Source organism: Chinchilla lanigera, unplaced genomic scaffold (assembly GCF_000276665.1).
Source record: "Chinchilla lanigera isolate Chin_1 unplaced genomic scaffold, ChiLan1.0 scaffold00146, whole genome shotgun sequence".
Taxonomy (NCBI): Eukaryota; Metazoa; Chordata; class Mammalia; order Rodentia; family Chinchillidae; genus Chinchilla; species Chinchilla lanigera.
This window is the reverse complement of record NW_004955547.1, coordinates 2962712-2985242: the sequence shown is the minus strand read 5'-3', so window position 1 is coordinate 2985242 and position 22531 is coordinate 2962712. Positions and strand designations below refer to the sequence as shown.

Below are 22531 nucleotides of genomic sequence, written 5' to 3'. Positions count from 1 at the left end.
CCCACCCACCCCAGGGACCCAGCTTTTTAAGTCTCCTTTATTTCAATACCCACTTCTTATTTCTTCCATTTTCCCCCCGACATCCCACTTTTATAACTTTTTCTCTCAAACCCCATTTTATCTGTGTTGTCCAGGCCCCTGATGCATCTGCTCTGCCCAGGGGTGTCTTCCCGCTGTCCCCTTCCTAATTCCATTCCCAGGACTCCCAGCCAGCTCAGGTATAGTGTGGGCACAGGGAGGGGCCTGGCCACCCCCCCAACACACACATCAGGTGGATGCCATCCAGGCCTGTCCCACCACTCCAGCATCTCCCTAGTGATGGGGTAGGGCTGGCCCCCCCTCCCTCTTGGACTGGATGATAGGAGATAGATAGCATGTCATTAGTGATGATGTGGCCTAATTATAGCCTGCTGCACAGCCTAGTTTGTTTATTTTACAAATGGGCAGAGGAAGAGGCAGATCAGGCATCAAACTCCACAGTCATGATCAAAAGATTAAGGGATTCCCCCCCACCCCAGCCTCTCTGTTTTCCCTTGAGAAGGAATCATACAATAAAGCAAGTTAGGGATCAGGAAATACCTTGCACACTTTTTCCAGAGTAAATGGGGGTGGGTGGGGGGCCTGAAATAAGAATACGAATGAAACAATGCCTGACCGGGGATCGGGTGGTGTTTTGAAATGGGCGAAGGGAAGAAATCTCATCTTTCCTCAGCAAGACAGTGCTTGCCCAGACATACCTGAGTGTGCTTAAGCTGAGAGGGAGAAACTTGTGATGACTGGGTAGGTGGTGGGTGGAGTTGCAAGGGTTCAGAGAGCTTTTCTTTTAAAAACAGGAGTTCTTTTAACAAAGAGGACTGAAGAGTGCTTGGTTACAGTAAAGGCCAGGGGCCTGTCTAGTCATAAAGGCTGTGGGAGTAGGAACGTGAGTAGGAAGAGAGAAATGAGCATGGTGAGGACCAGGCCAGCGTTTGCAGACAGCAAGGACACTTGGGCTGGGAAAATGAAACCTAGTCCACAGATCTTCAAACCGGGGGTAGGCTGGGCAGGTGGGGCTCCTGGTAGACAGAACATTGGTGAGCTGGGAGCTGGGGACCTCATTTTCCTCCAGAGCCTCAGGGAGGAGAAGACCCAGGGCCTTGGGAAACGAGCTCAGGCTGCCATGTAAACATGGGTGAGAACTCAGAGGAGCCAAGAGATACTGGTGACCCTCTTTGGGCAGCAGGAGGAATTCAGACCAGAGGCTCCGACTCAAGCCTGTCCCTGGGATTTGGCCAGGGGCTGCCCTGGAGGTACACGCTGGTTGTGTCTAGCCCTAGGGTATGCTGAGAGGCAAGTGGGGTTCCATCTAGTCTTGCACCCTGGCAAAGGACTACGTCTGTACCTCTTCATCATGGAAGACAAGGTGATGTACAAGCAAAGTGGGACATGTGGTCCTGAGCTGGGCTGCGCAGAGCAGGGAGGGGAGAGCAGGGCAGGCACTTGACTTGGAGATGGTGTTTGCTTACCCCAGGAGAGAGATAGAGAGTTCCATGAGACCAGCAGGTAGGGAAAGCTGCCAGGTCTCAGGTCACTGACACTCTCTGTTACATTGTCAGAGAGACTCTTTGTGTTGTACACTAATGTGGCTTCAAGAAATGGGCACCTTGACTGTAGTGTCCGTTGTCTGGGATGCCACTCAGCATTGTTCTTGAAAGGAGTAGACAGTAAGTATGAGTGCAACTAAGTTTAAGTGGATGCCGCCAGCCACCTGTTGCCTGAATAATCAGAAGAAACCATGTCAATCCAGGAAGTGTAGGGGTGGGGAGATGGATAGACACCAGGGAATGGTTTGAGTGTTGGCTTTTGACAATCTTGGAGAGATGTGACTTCTATAGTCCCTAAGAATGACTGGGAAACATGGTACTCTGCTCTCTCCAATATGACTATGGTGCTCAGGTGATCAACCATCCCAGAATTGCTCAGGTGGTAGCCCTAAAGTCTGAAGTCCTGGACAAGCCCTCAACCCAGTGGTATTGAGGTACTACCAACCACACACACTAGTATTGCCACCATTGCTACTGCTTCTGTAGGTAATTCTGCAACCCTTGATACTCTAAGCCAGCCCCTGTGATGAGTGCTGTAGGGGATATAAGCCAAGTCTTCTGTGGGTGCCTAAAAATCTCCATGTTAGTCACATTCCCATTGCAGCAATGAAATGTCTGACACCCATAATGTAAAGGATGAGAAGTTTATTTTGGCTTGCAGTTTCAGAAGGTTCAGTTCATGGTAAGCAAACTCTAAGGTAAAAACAGCATGGAGAAAGGACATGGCAGAGGAGACCTGCTCATGCCGTGGTGGCCAAGACGCAGAGAGAGAAGGGAGGAGTCAGGGACAAGAATAATGTAGTCCTTCCAGGTCACACCCCAGGCCCACCCTTTCAAACAAGCCCTACTTTGTAAAGCATAATCACCTGTGAACTCATGCATGGAGTAGTCCACTGATGAGTATAGCCCTCCTCTCCCACGATCTAGTGACTTCCAAAAGGCTCACCTCTGAACATGAGACTTTTGGGGAACATTTTAGTCCTAAACCATAGCAACCCTCATCAAAATTAGCCACCCCCTAAGGATAACTCTGTCCCATTGCCACCAATGCTCTTTTGTTACTCTGAAGCTTTGGCCTTGGATTCAGTTTGTGGTTTGGGTACCTCTCACTGGTCTGCAGACTCACGGGGGATTGGGGGCATATGTCCATCACCTCCAGGCCAAGGAACTTAAAACATCATTTGTAGACCATTCTCACATTAGGAAGCAGGTAAAGCCGGTATTGGCCATGTGGGAGGGGAGGACCCCAATTAACTGTCTACCTGCTGTTGCCCTTTGCAATCTGGTTTAGAAAACCACAAGTCATTACTTCTACTATATCCTCCCATTCCCTGGGGCCAGACCTTGCCAAGAAGGCTGGGAGGAGGGACCCCTGGAGAAGGAGGTGCCCACCACTGCCCAGAAGGCTGAGGAAAGCACCTGTGATGGAGCCACTGTCTGAGGCAGGTTCCAGCTTTGCCCCATCTCTCCAACTGTTCATCCTCCTCTTCCCCAAACCCCAGCAGTAGAAGCAACTGTTTAGTCCCCTCTACCGGATACAAACAGATCAGGGCTCCTTAATGTGGTTATAGCTAGTGATAAATGTTCTTTACTAGGGCAGCTACCAGATACCTAGTTTTGAGATAATTTTTTAACATTTGACTCTACCAGGAATACCTGAGCTGTGAAATGCTGAGATTTCCTGATCCCAGAAGTGATGGGGGAATTTTGCAGAACAAATTTGATCCCAGTAGTGAGAATTAGGGGTTCCTGTATCTGACTAACTTCAGCCAGGGGTGTTTCTACATAGAGATGAGCTAAGTACAATTCCTGTCTAGCCTCCCAGGACGGGACAGTTTCATTCTAGAGAGAAAATTCAAGTGGAAAAAAGGCCAGCTTCTTGAAAGAGTTCTCACTGTTAAAAAGATAACTTCAAGGTCATCACAAGGCAGGTCCTCTTAGCAATATATCTGTTAGCCCTGGGCAATATCTCTGCAGGGGGACATTCAGATGCTGTGTGCTCATTTACACCCTCTTTTTTGGTATCCATTCCACACTGGTCAGCTGTGCTCTTTAGCATGACCCAGAAAGTGGCCCCCTGGACCTTGTTTCTGGATCCAGATCTTTGAGAACATCTTTTAAGAAGAACTGTTTCCTTTCCAAGTATTCTCTAGCATCAGCACCCCAGCTCCTTATCAAGACTGGATACCAGGGGTATAGGTCCTTTGGGGAAGAAGCCTGGGGTGTTCAGATGAGCCCTCCTTGAGTAAAGGCAGGTATTTCCCCTGCTCCTTGTTGATAAGTAAAGAGGAGGCAACGTTGGAAAAATAAAGCAGTGAGATCTTTGCAGTGGATAGTATGGCAGGTCCCTAATTAGGAAGCACAGATAAATTCCAAATCAGACAAGTCTAGTATGCAAGGGCAGCATATTCTATCTGCTATCAGGAGGCCTTCCTTGCTGCAGAGAGCTTGAAGATCTCTGTTGTGCAGATTGTCCCTGGCCCGCAGCCCTTCAGCAGGGCCAGGAGATAACGTAGAGAAAGACACCTTGTTCCGGTGTCCAGGGCTCAGCAGGGATAAAAGGAGGCAGCATTCTGACTCTTACAGACTTGCACTCTCCAGCCCTGAGTGACTGCATTTCTCTAGCTCTGCCAGTTCCATTTTACCACCATGAGTTGGCAACTGAACATCAACTCCCGTGGTGACAAAGGCAACTTCGATGTGCATGCTGCAGTGACGCCAAGGAAGGTTATGGGTGGTGTGGCCTCTTACCACGCCACTGGCCAAGGGAGTGGGGCTGGCTTCAGCAGCCGGAACCTCTACAGTCTTGGGGGGAATCGGCATAATTCCTTCAATGTGGCTGACAGTGGTGTTTGGGGTGGTAGCTTTGAGCATGGCACTTAGTATGGAGGCAACCCAGCCAGAGGCTTTGCTGGCAGCATGTTTGGCAATGTAGCCCTGGGACCTGGGTGTCTATCTGTGTGCCCACCTAGAAGTATCCACCAAGTCACTGTTAACAAGAACCTCCTGGCTCGCCTCAATGTGGAGCTGGATCCTGAGATCCAGAAAGTGCATGTCCAAGAGTGGGAGCAGATCAAGACTCTGAATGACAAGTTTGCTTCCTTCATTGACAAGGTGGGTCTCTAAGAGGAGGAAAAGGCAAGCCAATGGGATAGGAGCAGTCTCCCTGCTCCCTTGGCATGGGCTGGGCAATGTGTATTTTGAGGTGTGGCTGGGTTTCTGGAAGGGCTCTCTTGTCATAAGGGGGGAGGTCTAATTTGCAAGATAAGTAGAATACAGGAATAAATAAATGGGTTTCAGTTTCTGGGTATTTTACATGGCAGGATAGGAAACTGGGTAGACGATAGCTCTTTTTTATGAAAGAAGTCACAGGCTTCTGGAGGACATCTGGTTAGATCTCTATCTTCCTACAGAACATGCAGTACTGATAGAAGGATAAGCTCAGCACAGAAAGAAACACAGCTGAGACATAAAAGAGAACATCTCCTGGGACCAGGGTCAGGCAATGGAAGACAGTTGTGAAGTCTGCCTCTTGGTGAGGTTTTAGAAAGTTAGAGGACGAGCACTTGTACAGGGTTTCATCGGTAGCAGATGTCAAGGGTAGAGCATCAGAAGTTGAGCCAAATAACGAAGGAAATCCATTTAGCCTGGGGAGTCAGTGGTGCATTCCATGGGGCGTGATGACATTGATGTTCCAGGTGGCTGTTGGTTTGGTTTCCAGGTGCGCTTCCTGGAGCAGCAAAACCAGGTGCTACAGACCAAGTGAAAGCTGCTGCAACAGCTGGACCTGAACAACTGCAGGAAGAACCTGGAGCCCATTTATGAGGGCTGCATTAGCAGCCTGTGGAAGCAACTGGGGATACTGTCTGGTGACAAGGTGAGGCTGGAATGAGCTCAGGAGCATGAGGGATGTGGTGGAGGATTACAAGAAGAGGTGAGCATACTCCATCAAAGGATCACTAGTCATCTATATGATCTCTCAGCCATAAATTAGAAGAGCATGGAGCAAGTTCCAGAGTGAAGAGCTCAGGTCCCCTTCTCTAGGTATGGGGGAAAGGTCCACTCTACTTGATGAGAATCTCCTACTTTGTTGATAAGTAGGAGCTCCTCTGCTCACTGACCCACTAAGCATTTCAGCTGCTGGTTTGGGATGTCTTGTAGGTATCTGAATACTTTCCTAGGGTGTAGGGAGTAGATTATAGTGAGATAAGTCAGGGACTTCTGACTCCTGCTACTGGGTCTCAGATCTCACCCCAAGGGGACCACATTGGGCATTCTGCAGCCTGAGTGCTTGCCCAGCCAGCAGGAAGAGCATACTTGACCTAGGGAGCTGACACCTCTTGCCATGTTCTCTCCCCACCCACAGATATGAGATGGAGATTAGCCAGCTCGCAGAGGCCGAGAATGAATTTGTGGTGCTCAAGAAGGTAAGGAGAGAAGAATCTCTTCACATCCCCGCCTTAAACAACTCTGCACAGCACTTCAGCCCAGGCCAACAGGTGGGACCTGGTGCCTGGAGGTGGATGGCACCATGGTGTTGGTCTCTCGTGAGTTAGAGAGAAAGGACACATACCTAGGAAATGGACAGAGACAAACAGGAGAGAATTCTGGTGTGGGATTTGTGACATCCTGATTAAACCTCACCTTTCTGTGTAACATAAAGAGCATCAGTACCTTTTTGGGCTGGTGTTCTCCAGGTATAATAGAAGAACAGTCCCTATTCTCCTTTTGCTATTCCCAAAGATTCAGTGAGTCTGAGAGAAAATTGATGTTGAAGGACTGTTCACCAATACCCTTCCATCTGTGGGCAAAACCAGCAAGGCAGGTGGCTTTAGGGCTAGGGGTCGGGGCAGGGCAGCTCATGGGAGGAGGGTCAGTGGACTAATGGTGGTTGTTGCATCTTGGCAGAATACAGATGTGGCCTACACAGCCAGGGTGGAACTTGAGGCCAAGGCGGACTCTCTGGACAAAGACATAAAATTCCTTAAGTGTCTATATGATGCGGTGAGGACCCTTCTATTCCCCATTCTTTTACCTTTTTCTATCCAAGGGCTTCAGCTGACTTACACAGGGGGGAAGCCAACAGGAAGGACTTATGGATGACACAGGAGAAGATGTTTAAATGGAAAAGTGAAAATCCTGGCCCTAGCTGAGCATGGAAACCTAGGATTTTGTCCTTGGAGGCCACATATACAGGGCATAATTGATCTGGGCCATGATAGAAGGTTTGCTCATAGGCAGGGTAAAATGACCCCATGAGGTCCTACTGAAGCACAGCTTCTTGGGTCTTGTGGAGCTGCAGGGAATGTCTTCCTCCTCCCGCTGAGCACCTCCCACTGCCTTCCTGAGATCTAACTCCAGTGGATCACTGGCCTAGAGAACTGATAGGGCCAATCAGGGGAGCTTGGGCCAGACTGTCTTCATCTCTCCACTCAGGAGATCACCCAACTCCAGACTCATACTGGTGAGACCTCTGTTATCCTCTCCATGGACAATAACCAGCACCCAGACCTGGACAGTATCATCACTGAGGTCCGCACTCACTATGAGGATATTGCCCAGAGGAGCAAGACTGAGGCTGAGGCACTGTACCAGATCAAGGTGGGCATGGGATGAGTCTCCTTTCTCCCTGGGGAGGGTCACCAGGAAGTGTGAGAGATACTGCTGCAGATGTGCTGAGTGAAAGTACTTCTCAACAGGGAGTGTTATTAAAGATAAATCAGAAAACTGCTATGGATGGCCATATCCAGAAGAGAGGGAGAGACAGGCGATCCTCTGAGGGAGGTGAGAAATGAAGTGTTTCCATTGTAAAACAAGGCACTCACAGGAATAGAGGCAAGCTGCCTGAGGGCAGGACCATCACATACAAAGGCAGGGTAGCTATGGGTGAACTGAGGTTGGGTGGGGATCACGAGGGAAGTGCTGATCTCTTTTCTGATGGGTGTGGGGAGACTTCCAAGACAGTAGAATTCTGCAGTGTTCTTAGCAATGGAGTTAGGCTTTAGGGGAAGACCCTCTAGGGGATAGTCAGGTAGGAAACCCTTTACCTGGGCATTCTCTAGGGACCCTGAGCCCTTCTTTTCACATTTGTTAGATCCATCTATGTCACCTTTCCATCTCAGGTATTTTGGGAAAAAAATGAATTTAGAAGGAAAAAAAGATGTATTTTGACTCACAGTTTCAGAGGTTTCAGTCCATGGTTGCTTGGCTGAGTTGCTTGGGCCTGAGGTGGCACAGTACATCATGATGGAAGTATATGGTAAAGGAGGCTTCTCACCTCATAATGGCCAGGAGCAGAGAGAAAGAGGAAGGGGTAGAGCCTTAGTATCCCCCTCACGGCCACACCCCAAGTTACCTAACTTCCCTCTATTAGGCTTGACCTCCTGAAAATTCCACAACCTCCCAATAGTGCCAAGTTGAAGACCAATTATGAACACACAAACCTTCAGGGGGACATTCCACATCCAAACTGTAACACTACCAACAGGCAGGATAGTGGGTATTTCACCCTCACTATTTCTCCTATCCCTTGTTCCTTACCCATTGCCACACCATTTCTTCTTTTCCAAGGGATTAAACACATGGAAAGGAGAAGCCACCAATCCTATCAATCCTTCCCACAACCTTCTGCCCCCATGGGTACACAGGACCTTGGGCTTCCCTCCTCTCTGCTTGTGACCAAGAAAGTGCCACAGGAGAATGCAAGTGAGGAGAGGGGTGATCTCACCTATCTTGTCACTACTAGATCCCCATACCTGTGGGACTGAAGTGGGCATTTAGAAGATGCCTCTGTATGTGATAAATGAAAAAGAGATTGCCAGATCTTTGCTTACATTGAAGCCTGCTTGACAAACGTGACCTGCAACTTTTGCTACTCAGCCCAGGGGCTGAGACAAGAGAGAGGGCAGACAGATTGCAGACCAGGGGCTGAGACAAGAGAGAGGGCAGACAGATTCTGCTTAGAGAACACAGTAGACTTCTTGGTCTGAACTGGAAGGGCACCCAGTACTGGCTCTACCACTTCCTGCTGTGGTCCCCTGGCTCACTCGGCTGTGGAAGCATCTGCTCAGGACTTCTCCATACCTTGTCTCATCACCTACCACCTTCTCACCTCTACAAAACTAGATTCAGTAGCTGCAGCTAGCAGTTGGCTGGCATGGAGATGACCTCAAACATACCAGAAACGAGATGTTACAGGTAAATTGGCTCATCCAGAAGATTTGCTGTGACATCACCAGCATGGAGAAGCAAGTGAGCCATGACCTCATGGAGAGGGCTGAGACTCAGTTTCCTCTTCTGTAATAGGTATGCTGGGATGCACCTTTTGGGAAGAAGCAAGTCTCCCCTCCTGGGCATAGGCATCTCTGTGGGCTACCCACAGTCCCCCTTCCACTTCCTGCCTTGTTGCCCTACCAGAGTTAGGAAGACTCAAGCCTATTCTCTGGATTCCCCAGAGAATACAGGTAGGGCACATGGGCTGGAGAGGGGAAGTGATTTGCCTAAGGCCACTAGATGGTCATTAACAGGGTCAACATTTGAACCCCATGTCCTCTTGCTCAGACTTTTTCTCTGTCTAACAAATGTGGTCTACATCCCTAGAGATGTGCCTCTTGGAGAGCAGATCTCATGTCTCCTCCTCCTGCTGGCCATGAAATGTGTGTGTGTGTGTGTGTGTGTGTGTGTGTGTGTGTGTGTGTGAGCGTTCATGCATGTGCACGTGTACATGGGGCATGTGTTAGGGTCCTCTACTGTCATCCCTTTCCCTCATGTTGCAATACAGTCCTGGCAATGAAGTGTCACAATAACAGATGATGCTCTTGTGTTCCCCTGTCTTGTGTGATGGGACCACCTCCATTTATACATATCTTACCTGAAAGCAGCAAATCCAATACTGCGTCAGTGGGGAGTGAGTTTAGATTCTAAAGGATCCTTCTTGGGACCTCCCAAAGGAAAAGGTCAACCTTGCCAGTGAGGGAACTTCTAAATCAGCAATTCTCCTTCCTGTGCCCCACAATGCCCAAGCAGCATGGGGGTGGGTCACAGGGATGGCACTAAGACTCCATGAAGACTGCTCCCCCCACCCCCAAGTATTTAGCATCATAGTCCCCCGGGGTGTTCATCAGAGTTCAGTTTCTGAGGTTGTAGCTATAAGTAGATTCTTTCTAGGGGAAGGCTCCCTCCCCCTTTTAGGCCAGATATGGACGATTATCAGATCCTCCTGCAGTGTGCTGAAAGAATCCAGACACACTTCCTCTTGGTGCTAACAGGGAAGAAGTCTCCCTTCTGGAGAGATAGCCTGCAGCAGAAATCCACCACTGTGAGACCCTTGGCATGCTGTTTGATCCTTAGGGGTGGTCTGGCTGGAGTCTTGGACACAGTTCTCCTGGATCTGGTGTACTTGAACCTAGCATCACTGGTGACCCCAACCCCAGGCACTAGAGAGCTTTGCAAGCATTGAAGTTTTTTCTGATCTCCTGAAATGGAAATGTTCCATAGCTTCTTATGCCAGCTTTTAAAATATTCACCTGCAATGGAACACAGAGGACCCTCAAGTTCTGGTGTTGGCTTTGTAGCTCTTACAGAAATCTTGAATCTCATGTGCAAAGTGAGGGAGTTATGCTATCTAACTTGTATGTTCAAAACATTATTTTATGTTGTACCTCCTTGTTCTCTGTTCCTTAGTGCTCCAACCTGGAGATAGCTATCACCGATGACGAACAGAGGGGACAGTGCTGTCAAGGATGCCTGGGTCAAACTGGATGAGCTGGAGGGTGCCCTGCACCAGGCTAAGGATGAGCTGGCCCGGCTGCTGCGTGAGTACCAGGAACTCATGAGCCTGAAGCTGGCCCTGGACATGGAGATCACCACCTACCTCAGGCTGCTGGAGGGCGAGGAGTGCAGGTGAGGGGTGGGGAGAGCACTGTGTGCGAAGGCAGAAGGGGCTATAGGTGCCCCCATCTGGCTGAGGGGCCACTAGGAGCTGAGAAAGGAGAAACAACAGCATTGGTGATACCAGGAGGGAGGGAGACAGTGGTGTGACAGGTGAACTCAGCCGCAGCCTCCTGCAAGGGATGTCAGAGATGAGCTGTGAGCACAGGTGGCTGGATGGTGCCATCAACAGAGCCCATGGAGCCCCGGGCTTAATTACTGCATTTGCCAAATGGTAGCTGCATGGCCCTGGGAAATCATGTAATGTTTCTATTTTTTCATCTGTGAAATGGAGAGTCTAATCTCCCCCTTGTGTTATGAGGCTGGATTGAAATGATGTATGCAAAAGTCAGAGCCTTTGAAAGTTAGCTGAATCTAGACAGTTCCCTGAGGTTTTATCCTGTCATTTTCTGTCTTTCAGGATGTCTGGTGAGAATCCACCCCCTGTGAGCATCTGTGAGTATTCTCAAGGAGATAGTTCGGATAGGGAAAGCCAGGGACTCTGGGACACAGCAATGTCACCTCTACTCACTGTCTCACCTCCCCAGCTGTTTCTACTGCTGCTCTGTGAAGGTTCTCTGGCTTCAGAGGAACCTATTTCACTTTTGTTTCCTGGCAACAGTGACTGAAATTATGCCCACCCCTCTCCTTGCTGTCTTTCCCCTGGGGCACTCACCTAGAGAAATGGTTGGGAATAGGGACTTTTCTAAATTGTCCAGGAAGGCAGGACCTACATTGTCTTCTCCTCATAAACAGTCCGGTAGACAGGGTCTCTGTTACTCTTTGATGTGTTTCTTGGCTGCTGAGGGTTGCCATGGGATTAATTAAGGTACGCTTAGAGACAGCAGTTACCACAAGTTTGTCACCTTTGGTCGATACCTGCCTCTCCTTCCCCTGTTTTTGTCCTTCTTCCTTAGCCATCATTAGCAGCAGTGGCTATGGCTACCACCCCAGCTCCATGAGCACTGACCTTGAGGTCAGCAGTGCAGCCATCAACACTGGCAGCCTCTGAAGTGACCAGCCCAAGACTCAAGAAGCACAAGCAAGAGACCTCAAGGACTCTCAGGTCAAGAGTGTCCCAATCAATGCCCCAGCTGGGAAGACCACCGGATAAGGCCACCTCCTCACTCACCTCAGCACCTGGAAGAAAAGATGTCTTAGCCACTGCCCAAAGATGCCTGCACTCCCAAGTCCTACATCTCTGAATTTTAGGACTGAGCATGATATACTCAGCTCTCCACATCATGGGGTATCTTACATTTAAGTTCTGATTGACAGAGTCACCCTCTCTCATGTCAGCACTTCCTGTGTAGACTTTATGACTTCTCTTTTTCCTTGCTGCCTTCAGCTAGCAAAAGGCTTTGGAAGCACAAGTCATAATCACCTTCTTAGCTTTGAGAAGCTGTCATCATGTCTAGAGAGAGCGAAGGAGAAAAGAGAAGAGAGGATAGGTTTGTTCTTTGTAAAGGTCAAGTTCTCAATTATCTGAGGTATTACTGCACTTGAAAGCATGGCAAGGTGAATCTGAAGCCATGTAACCAGAAAGTGAGATGTTAGACAGCCATTCGCTGTCCCACCAGAGAGGTCTCTGCAGGATGACTCCATTATGGAGAACATGTGTTCATTCTCAGATCACCAGAACCACCCTTATTCACAAAGCAAGCAAAGGAGAATTGGGGATTTTCTGCCATCTTGTGTCAGCTACCCAACCCCTATTTATCATCAATAGCTACTTTCATAATCAAGCACCTACTATGCATCAAGAACTCTATATGCAGTTCCTCCAATTCTCATCCAATCCTGCAAGAAAGGTATAATCCACACCCTTTGGGCAGACAGAGAGCCTGATTCTCTGAGAGCGGCGGAACTTGTCCCAGTTACCCACCTTTGGGCCAGCTCAGGCCTGGCTGACTCTGGGGACCATGCTCTTTCCATGGCATGTCATTGCTTTTTTGGAGAGAGAGTATCAAATTTGTGGTTCTTGATGAGGGCAGCATCATGACATTTTGTCAGGACTGTGGGATGTGATTGATCCTTGGTCTGCTCTCTGGCTGTGTCTTACAGTAGCTTCTCACTCTTAGTTCCTATGGCCACAAGTTAAGTCCAGTGAGCAGACCTGATCTTATCTCTGGTGGTGCCACCCAGCCAGAAGTCATGGTCATGGTGTAAATTTTCCTGGGAATAAATAGCACCATCTCGTCCTTCCCTTGTTAAATTAAGGACTCTGAATTTCTGTTTTATATTCAATAAACTGCCCTTGAGTGGTGTCAGATATGCACTCCTGTCAATCTCTGCAAATGTTCTACCCTGTAATGGTGATGTCTCCCTACCTTGATCCTGCGATGTGCACAGCTTTATGGGCCCTCCGCAAGGAGGCTACTCAGGAGGTGACCTCAGGCTGCAGCAAGAGGTTCACACCCATAGTCCTGCACTTGTGCAAATTGGGGACAAGTGACGTAGGACAGCAGTGCTGAAAAGTGGTGAAACTATGTAAGGGAAGCTTCCTGGAAAAAGAAAAAAAATCAAATAACCAGAAAGATGGGCACCTAGATTCCTAGAGGGAGAGCTTGAATCGTGCTGCCACAGTGGGCATGGGCACAGGTCTTGTGTGCTTATTTATGAGGGGATGGGAAGTCTCTAATTTTTTGAAGCCAGTAGTGGGGCTGGATGGATTTTCAAAGTTGTTGGCTTTTGCCGGCAGAATTTAGCTTTCTAGGTAGCTTTCTGATCAGTTTTGTGTTTCAAATGTGCTCAAGATATTTTCCCCTATGGGTCTCAGGACGACAGGATGGAGCCTTGGGAGGGCATGGCCTTCAATCCCCTCATTGTGCCTTTGCTGTATTAAGAAGTCCTCTTCTGTCTGTACCGTGATGCAATAACCCTCGGGGAACACATAGTCAAGGTGTCTGGTGGACTTTCTGTCCAAATGACTTGTGATATTTCTGCTGTCACTACTGTGAGTGCTGGACTAGTGCCCTGGAAATTACGGATCATCATTGTATCTCTGCCACTAACGAGTCACCTGGTACACTCAGAAGGTTCTTAACTCTGGGGGTCACTGGCCCTTTGGGGATCTGATGAAAGCTATGGGCTCTAGGACCAGGTACCAGGTCCTTGCAGTACCAATGGTCTAATTTAGTAAAATATCAAATTCTTTGTGAATGAGACAGTAAGAGGGCTTTCAGCAAGGGGGTGAAACCTTGAAAGAGCTTTTAGAGGAATATATAAGCCATCAGTAAAGTCACCTCCTCTGAGGCTGTGGTGCAGGCATGACTCTGACTGCCTAATATAGCTGGTGCTGCTGGGCTGGGCGATCCAAGAGCTGTTCCCAAGAGCTGAGTGAGGACACCTTGTGTCCTCTGCTGGGGTGCTGAGGAGGGCAGAGGGGCTGTCTCCCTGGCTGCAGCTTTGCTGCCTGGGAAATGGACAAAGCCTTTGCTGTCTGGGTTCATTTAAGGCCTGAGAAGTGCACCGGAGCCTCTTGGCTCTTGCTTTAAGACAGTTTAGAGAGTCCTCTGAAGCCTAGGATGAGAAATCATGGAGCTAGGAACCAGGGTAGACTGTTAATCTTAACTCCATACATCTGTGTCCATTTCAAAAAGGTGCCAAGATCATTCAATGTGGGAAAGAATAGTCTCTTCAACAAATGGTGTGGAGACAACTGGATATCCATGGGCCAAAGAATGGAGATGGACCCTTCTTCACATACCCTTCTTCACATCATATAAAATACATCAACAGCCAAAATATAATAGCTAGAACCATAAAATTCTTAGAAGAAAATATAGGGAAAAATCTTCATGATTTTAGATTTGCCAATCAATTCTTGGATATGACACCAGAAGCATAAACTATGAAGGAGACGATAGATAAATTGGGCTTCATGAAAGTTAAAAACATCTGTACATTAAAGGATATTACCAAGAGGTGCTGAAACCATACAGGCACAAACAGTCCCAAAGCACTATTCATAATAGCAGAAGGAAGAAATAGCCCAAATGTATATCAATGAGTGAGTGGATACAAAGTTGGGATACAATGTTAGTTTGGCTTGGTTCTTAAATGTCCCCCAACTGCCTGTTGCCAAAGGCTTGTTCACTGGCCTGTAGCACTGTTGAGAGGTGGTAGAGCCATTAGGAGGTAGGGCTTGTGGGAATGAAGTTAGGTCATTGAGCAAATGTCCTTGAAGGGCATTTCAGTACTCTGGTCACTCCTTTGTCTTTTCACTTCCCAGCCACCATTAGGAGAGTAGGCTCTCCTAGTGATTCGTTTGTTGTTGGGACAAAGAACCCAACGCTCACAAGCTAAAGGAGGAAAGGATTATTTTAGCTCACCATGTGTAGATGTTTCAGTCCATCGTCAGCTGTATCCAAAGCAGGGGGGTGTGGCAGAGGGTCATCAGACAGGAGAAACAGTCCATGGCAGGGCGGGCAGGAAAGAGGAAGCAGCAACAGCAACAATTCTGTCTTTACCTTTATTTCATTCAGGCTCCAAGCCTATTGGTTGGTGCCACTCACACCCAGGGTGCGTCTTCTGTCTTTAGTAAATCCATGTAGCCTCACCCAGAACTACTCTCCATCAGTAGATTAACTCAGTTATCACACATCCGTAATCCATGTTTACGCACCCTAGATCCAGCCACCTCTGAAAATCCCACCTGTAAGTGTATGAGGCTTTGGGGGATGTCTACGCCCAAGATATAACATAGGCTTTCTCTAATGCTCACATGCTTCCTGCCTTGACATACTGTATTCCCACAGATCCAAAGCAACAGAGCAGATGGTTATGTACGGCAACTACTGAAACAATGAGCCAAAATAACCCTTTTCCTCTTATAAGTTTACGTTTTTGCTATAGCAACAGAAGCTGTAATAAGTATACCTTTACAATAGACTACTGTGGAATGGTGTATTGATATATGCTGGGTAGATGAAGCTTAAAAGCATTTTGTGAAGTAATAGAAGTCAAACAAAAGAGATCGCATATTGTATGATACATTATGTCCATACGAAATGTCCATATGAAATGTCCAGTCTAGGTAAATCCACACAGAATGCAGGGGTTGGGGAAGGGAAGTGGGCTGCTGCCAGTGGGCACAGGGTTTCCCTTTCAGGTGAGGACAGTGCTTTGAAATTAGGCAGAGGTGGTAGGTGCACGATATTGTGTATATGCTAAATGCCACTAAACTGTTCACTTTGAAATGGTAAATTTTATGTTGTGTAAACCTCACCTCAAAAAAAAAAAAAAAAAGATTTACAGTGTAGCAGAGAAAACTATCCCTGGACTTTATTACCAGCCTTTATCACCAAATGGCAAGTGGCAACGGGGTATAAAGGTAGGGAGAGCAGCCCAGGACCACTAGGGGATGGAGACAACTTATCCTACTTGACTGGCTGAGGGCAAGCTCAGGGGACTTGGGATCCTCCGGGGGTTGGACTTCTAATGGCCGAGAGTTGACCAGCCCTCTGGACACTTTTCAGTTGCTCAGATGAGGGCAACCATAGGTTCTGTCCACTAATTGAGTGCTTTTTAACAAATCATGTTTCAGGCTTTGGTCATGGTAAGCAATTCATAGCCCTGCATGTCTGTCAAAGCCCTTGATGACTGCTGCTGAATTGAAGTAACAGAAGCCAGTAAAACTGTGACATTCCCTCCAGCTACCAGGACCACAGCCTCTGCTTAGTGATGTGGACCGGGATTCACAGCATCCATCTTGCTGAAGGCCCCAGACCCACTCTATCTTGCCTACTAGCTGAAGTGAGCACAAAGCCCAACTGGCTTTGGAACCATCTCTCCATCTGGGACTGATCCAAAGTGACAGTCTCTGTAACCTCTGACCTCTCCACTGGACTGAGACATCCTCAAAGGCAGCCTGTGTCTTCCTCTTTTCTTGTGTGTGGAAATGCTGGCACACAGAGGCTGCTTGGTAATTGTCAAGTGAACCACTGAATGCAAAAGAAGAGGACAACCACAGCATCTATGGACTGTCTTCTGCACTCACCTGCCTTTTCCTGTGTCTCTTCCCTGCAACTCTCCCTTGGCCATGATTTTCCCATTTTCTGATTTTAAGAGTCTTTTCTCTCCTTTTGTTCTAAACCCAAGGGAGCAGGAGGCTTTAACTGATCTATCTGTGTTTATTGGTAGGGAAAGTCTCACTGAAATAGATTTTCTGGGACCTTGAGGGATCACTCTACCCCTACTCTTGCCTTTGGAAAAGGACATTCTATTAGGCCCAACTCTTATTCTTTCATGGTCTCTGAGGTGTTGAGCTAGTGAATGATTGCCTCACTTGGGTGCTACATTTCCCCTTTCCATGGCAATAACTGAAAAAGAAGATATTGAAGATACGTGAAGATGAGACCGTTGAAATAGAGGGGAATGGGCACTAGGTTGTGGGGAGAACCTAGCTGGGAAAGAAAGTGCTGAGCTCAGTGTTTTGGAGTGTGGTTCGGGTTCAGTGTAGAAGAACAGAAGAAAACTGGAAGCAGAGGCTCTTGAAGGTGAGAGTGGGATGTGTGCACCTGCACCAGAGCAGGGACTTGCACCAGACATTGGTGCCCAGAGGGTCTGAGTGGTGCGGAGGTCAAGAGCTCCTCGGTCTGAAACCTGCTCAGCTGTCACTAGCTGTGCAACCTTGAGTACGCTGCTTAACTTCCTTGGGCCTCAGTGTTTTCATCTGTAAAGGAAGGAAAATAACAGTACCAACCTCACAGGGCTGTTGTGTGGGTGATGTGAGCTAACACATGTGAAGTGCTTAGAACAGTGCCTGGCAGAGGGAACACTGCCTAAGTGCTAGCTACTGTCATTGTCATGGTCATTATTACTATTTACAGCGTCTTCTATCCACCTTGGGGAGTAGGTGGCGCAACTATAGATGTCCCCACCTAATAATATGGAAACAGAGGCAGGAAAGTAGGAGACCTGATCGTGGTCACATAGCTCCTGAATGACCAAGGAGGGATCAGGAGCTGTGTCCCCAGAGTCCGACATCTACGCACTTCCCCAGAGACATGGAGGAAGGGATGACCAGCAAAGCTAAAAGGAAGTGATTCTGGCCCCAGAGCCCAGCACGGCAGAGTGTTCCAAGAGGCACTTCTCGGCCAGCACTGCAGAAGGATAGGACTTGAGCCGAGTGCCTGGCAGGGTGGCCCCTGTCCTTTATACCCCAGCTCTTTTGCAGTGAGCTCACCTTTGGCCTTGTCAGCAGCAAACTTGCTGAGCAATTGTTCTGCCTCCTATTGAGTGGTTCTAATTGTGGCCAAGTTCCCCCAGGGACTGCAGCCCCCCAGCTGGCTTGGGCTGAGGCACTGCCTACCTGAAATGACAGGTGCATGTGGTATTGTGAGGGGGTGGACTTTTGGAAGACTCATAAAGACAGGCACATGTCCTGGGTCCATCTGCTGAGGCGAGCTGGCAGCCAGACCCAGGCTGATGTCATCCAAGTAGCCCAGCTCATTCTATCTAATTTTGAAGACAATTATTTTGCTCAGAGAACTGCCTGCCCCTCTCTCAGTGCCTCAAGCCTCTCCCCATAGCCCAGTCCTACCTACACAGCAGCTAGATTCTCCTTCTTCAGAAATGTTAGGGTCTTCCTGGCTCAACAGCCCTCAGCGTCTCTCTGTCACTTGCCTTGTCACATAGCACAGCGTGGGCTCTAGAGTCCTTCCACCCAAGGTCACACTTTTTGCATGATTGCTCCAGCCTAGTGGGTCTTTTCCTCACTAGTGACCTTCCTACTGCCATCCTGGGCTATTTTCCTTATTTCTCATCAGTTCATCCAAGATTTTTTTTACTTTAAAAGATTGGAATACAAATCCCCTTCTCTAGAAACTCCTCGTGGATTTGGTATTCCAAGTCTTGTCTCTTCTCTATGCATTCCTGTTTCTTGTCAGCCAGAAATTACCCTCTTGTGTTGTAGTAAATGCTCTTGCTTTTTTCTTTCTGAGGCCTTCTCCTTGGAGACCCAAGAATCCTACAAGGGACAGCAAATGTATTGGCCAAAGCTGTGTGTGAAACTGGCCACCGTCACAGATATAGAAATACAAATACAAAGAAAACTACAAATTTTTCATGTAAACCAATAAAACCTTTGGCTATAAAACCAAGAACCATACACAGGTAATTTATTTAACAAGCCATTTTCTCTTTCCTTAGTGTCTAAACTAGATGTTCCTGGTACTCAGAGATTTGACACTCTAATTTGACGGTCCTTCCCCCAACTATCTCACAGATGAGTAAAACTGTGGCTCAAAGACATCCGTGCTGCCAAGTGTTATGGTTTGGCTCTAAATGTCCCCTAAAGCCTCGTTCAGTCATAGTCGGGCTTTTTCAGAGGCGGCTGACTCTAGACTGTGTGATTGATTCATGGTGCAATGCTAGGATTAAGGATGATAAAATTAAGGCTGGGTGATTAATAAACCAGTCCACTGATTGGTTTGGCACCACACTAATGCTGGTAGACTGGATACAATATAAGCCACAGAAAGAGACTTAGCTTGCCTCCTGGCTTGCTTTGCTACCTTTTCCCTTCCATAAACTGTTTCTCTTCTATGATGCCTGTCTGCCATGCCGCTCTGCCTTGGAGCCAGCTGACTATGGATTGAAATCCCCACAAACAGTGACCCAAATAAACCTTTCTCCCCGCTTAACTTTGAGCATTGGGTGTTTTGTCTCGGGAATGAAAAGGGTAACTAAGACACCAAGCATTGCTCAGAAGTCAAATCCCACACAGAAAGCTGGACCATGTTAGTCCATATGTTGTCCCCTCCACCAGGCCAAAAGCCTCCAAATCAGGGGCTTTGTCTCTTGCTGCCCAAATCTCCCCAGGTCATAATTAAAGTAGGGGAAGGGCAGGGCCTCTGTGACCTTGGTCATCTGAGGCCTTGTCCACCCTTCTTCTCCCCTCCAGCGAGATACAAGCACCCCAGGAGCCCCACCTGGGCCCACCCTTCCTGTGGGTGTTCTAGAACTCTACAGCTTCACCTGGTGTCATCAGCCTCATCACCAACACTGGGTGTTTCCTTTTTAATGGCTAGTATCTGATTAACTAACTCATGCTAGGATGTTAATAGCTTGATGAGCTGCCTCTTCCTGCAACACCTGTATTTGGAGGGAAGCCAAGACTAAGGATACAGAGACCAAGTTCTTATAGGGCAGGAAACTTTGGGTTGCCCTTCTCAGTACTTGGCAGATGTTTGGTAAATATTTGATAAATAAATCAATACCAGTGTACAGGAGATAATGTTTATAAAGTGCTTCCTACCTAGTTCTATACTTCACAGGCACTTGCTAGACAGTGGCTATAAATGTTATTTCTAATGAGGAAGTTTTCCACCATCAGGAATGGTCTGAGTGGAGAGTCCAGGCCTGTGGGTATGCCACCCTTCCCTGTTCTCAGCACCTAATGCCGCCATGTGAGAATGTGCGGAGCTAGATGCCGCATGGGAGAGGAAGGCAGGAGAGGGGACTGGAGAAGTCCTGCTTTACCCCCTACCTTTAGTCATTGGTGATGGTTGGGCTTTGAGTTTATACCAGATCCTTAGGGGACACTTTGTATAGATAAACACATCTAATTGTTACCATTTTTGCATTAGAGTTCATTGTTCTGTTCCTAGTTGAAGATGCTGGGGCTCCCAGAAGGGAAGCAAAGGAGAGTGTCAGAGTGGGATTCAAGTACCTGAAGCTCAGGCTCCCTCCTTAATCCAGCACATTGAACCAATCTGCCACGTTACCTCACCCAGGTTCCTCCGGCTACCACTCCAGACAGACGTAGGCCCAACATACCTCCCTGCTGCCTGGTTGCTTCTCCAATCAGGGGCCATTTGCTCTCTGGTCCTCCTGCCCCAGGATGGGGTATTCAGAGGCTGACCCTGGCCCTGGAGGGAAGGTAGAGAGGTTAGGTATCTGTGGGCACATGGATCGTCACCCAGGCCTCAGGAACACAGTATTTGACACACACGTATCAATCTTACACATAGAGGAGCTAAGAGGCAGAGGAGAGGGGATATTTCCAGCAGGATTTCACCTGAGCAGAGGACTTTGGGTGGGAAGAAATAGGGAGAGAAGGGTCCTGGCTGGGTGGGAATGGCTTGGCAAGTGTTGGAGGTAAAGATGAAGCCAATGAGTGAGATGTCCTTGATTAGGTGGCAGGAAGCAAGGAAGAGAATTGTTGGATGGGACAGGGGCAGCAGCTGTAGGACATGACAGCTAGGCTAGGGTTTTGCAGTTCAAATCAGAGAAATACAGCTGCAGAGTCATTGGTGGAAGACTGCTGTGCCAGGAGTGCATTCCAAGAGCACTGAAGTCTTTAGATCTAAACCACCCACTACCATGTCCCCAGCACTGGCATGATACTGGGCACAGTATGGACTCAGTAGAGGTTAACAAGAAGAATAAAGGAGTCAGGGAATGAGGAGTGTATAGGCGAACTCAGGTCTGAGTCTACCATTCATACAAAGATTGATGTGTGATGATATGTGTTGTGGCCTTCAGAGGAAATCATGGGAGCTGTTCACAAGGTCACTGTCCTTCCATGCAGCCAGGAATGTGCCAAGGGCTGAGGGAGGTAGGTAGAGCCCAGAGACCTCTTTGAGGAAGGCAGAATGAAGGCCTTAGAGCAAGAGGGAGTGAGAGGAGAGGGTGGGTGGAAGGTGGAAAGGAGCAGGGATGGAAGGCAGAGGAGGTACTATCTCCTAAATAAAAGGAGAGAAAGCCTGACCCACCCTGTCTCAGGATTCTTCTCCTTCCTTTCTCCCACCCAGCCAAGACCTACAGCTCATCAGGGGGCTTTGGGCAGCCAAGGCAATACTCAGAGACAGAATCACGAGATGAATAGGGCAATCATGGGCAAGGACTGGGTCCATCCCTGAGCCAGTGACCTGGGATGGAGAGGACAGTGAGCAGACCCTCTGGAGAAGGCACATAGAACTTTCTGGAGCAGGATGGCATCATGCTCATTACTTACCTCTTGAGGGGGTCTTTCTGGCCAGAACCTGCACCAAGCACTGGTGTCATGGGGAGGCCCAGCCAGCTTTTGTTTTTGGCCCTTGGGCCTGGGCAAGTGATGCAGGAATTAAGGCTCATGTTGACAGCAACTTCTTAATTAAAGGCTAACCAGGTGATTCCTGTCCTCAGGTAGCTTCAGCTCTCATTTGCAGGTATACATTACAGGAGTGACAGAAATACTGAAATGGATCACTCAGGGATCTGTTCTTGCAATCCAGGCTATGAGCCACCCTCTCTCTTGGTCTGATTTGTACTCTGGATGGTTAAGTCCCCACCTGAGCTCCAGTCACCTGTGTTTTCCTCATTCTCTCCAGGTTGTAAGGGGCCTGTTCCACTCCATAGTCCCAGACAGTCTCATCAGGGGTGTCGGATCAAGTGTGGGCATCTGGGTTTCTAGAGAATGTACAGAAGCACAGGGTTGCCACGTGTCCATGGCCCTGCTGTCATGCCCCATTGCAGGGACAGTGTTCCTTCACCCCAACCCTCCAGCAAAGACAGCTGCTGCCTGGTGTGGTTGAAGTCTCCATGAGGCCCAGGGAGGATCACTTCCTAAACAGTTTATCCCTTTCTGGGAGGGAAGAAGATATGCCCTTGGCTGGAGCCCCCAGATACTCCACTCAGTGGCCTGCCCTGACCAAGGAAGTCAAGATCACTTCTGTTCCCTGAGTTCTGGCAGGAAGCCAACAACCCAGAGAAGATTAATCAGGACCAAGATGGTGATGTGCCATGACATCCCCCCAGAGAGTTGAAGCCAGGGGCAAATTACCTTATAACAGCAGGTTAATTAGATAAGACCCAAATTACATGAGCAAGGCGTGCAAGCCCAGCAATTTGAAGGTTTCATGTTGTTTCAGAGGTGGGGAGGCCTGATCTCTAGCTCAGCAGAGAGAAAATGACTTCTTGCTCCCAGGCAAGCCAAACCCACGAATTAAGCTCTTGACTGCCCATCCTCAAGCCCAGTGCCAAGCGCATATAAAGGCACCTGTCAGCCCTCCTTGAAGCAGAAGAGCCTTTGT

General features: G+C 48.4%; 1 protein-coding gene across 1 annotated transcript; it reads left to right on the top strand.

Moving 5' to 3' along the window:
• Positions 1 to 4232: 4232 nt before the first annotated feature.
• On the top strand, positions 4233 to 11791 carry LOC102011813 (keratin, type II cytoskeletal 74). Its single transcript, XM_005411949.1, is given in 11 exon segments — positions 4233 to 4697; positions 5305 to 5471; positions 5473 to 5517; positions 5950 to 6010; positions 6492 to 6587; positions 7020 to 7184; positions 8709 to 8834; positions 10266 to 10300; positions 10302 to 10484; positions 10933 to 10967; positions 11429 to 11791. Coding segments are annotated over 11 exon segments (1575 nt in total). The 3' UTR covers positions 11626 to 11791.
• Positions 11792 to 22531: the final 10740 nt, after the last annotated feature.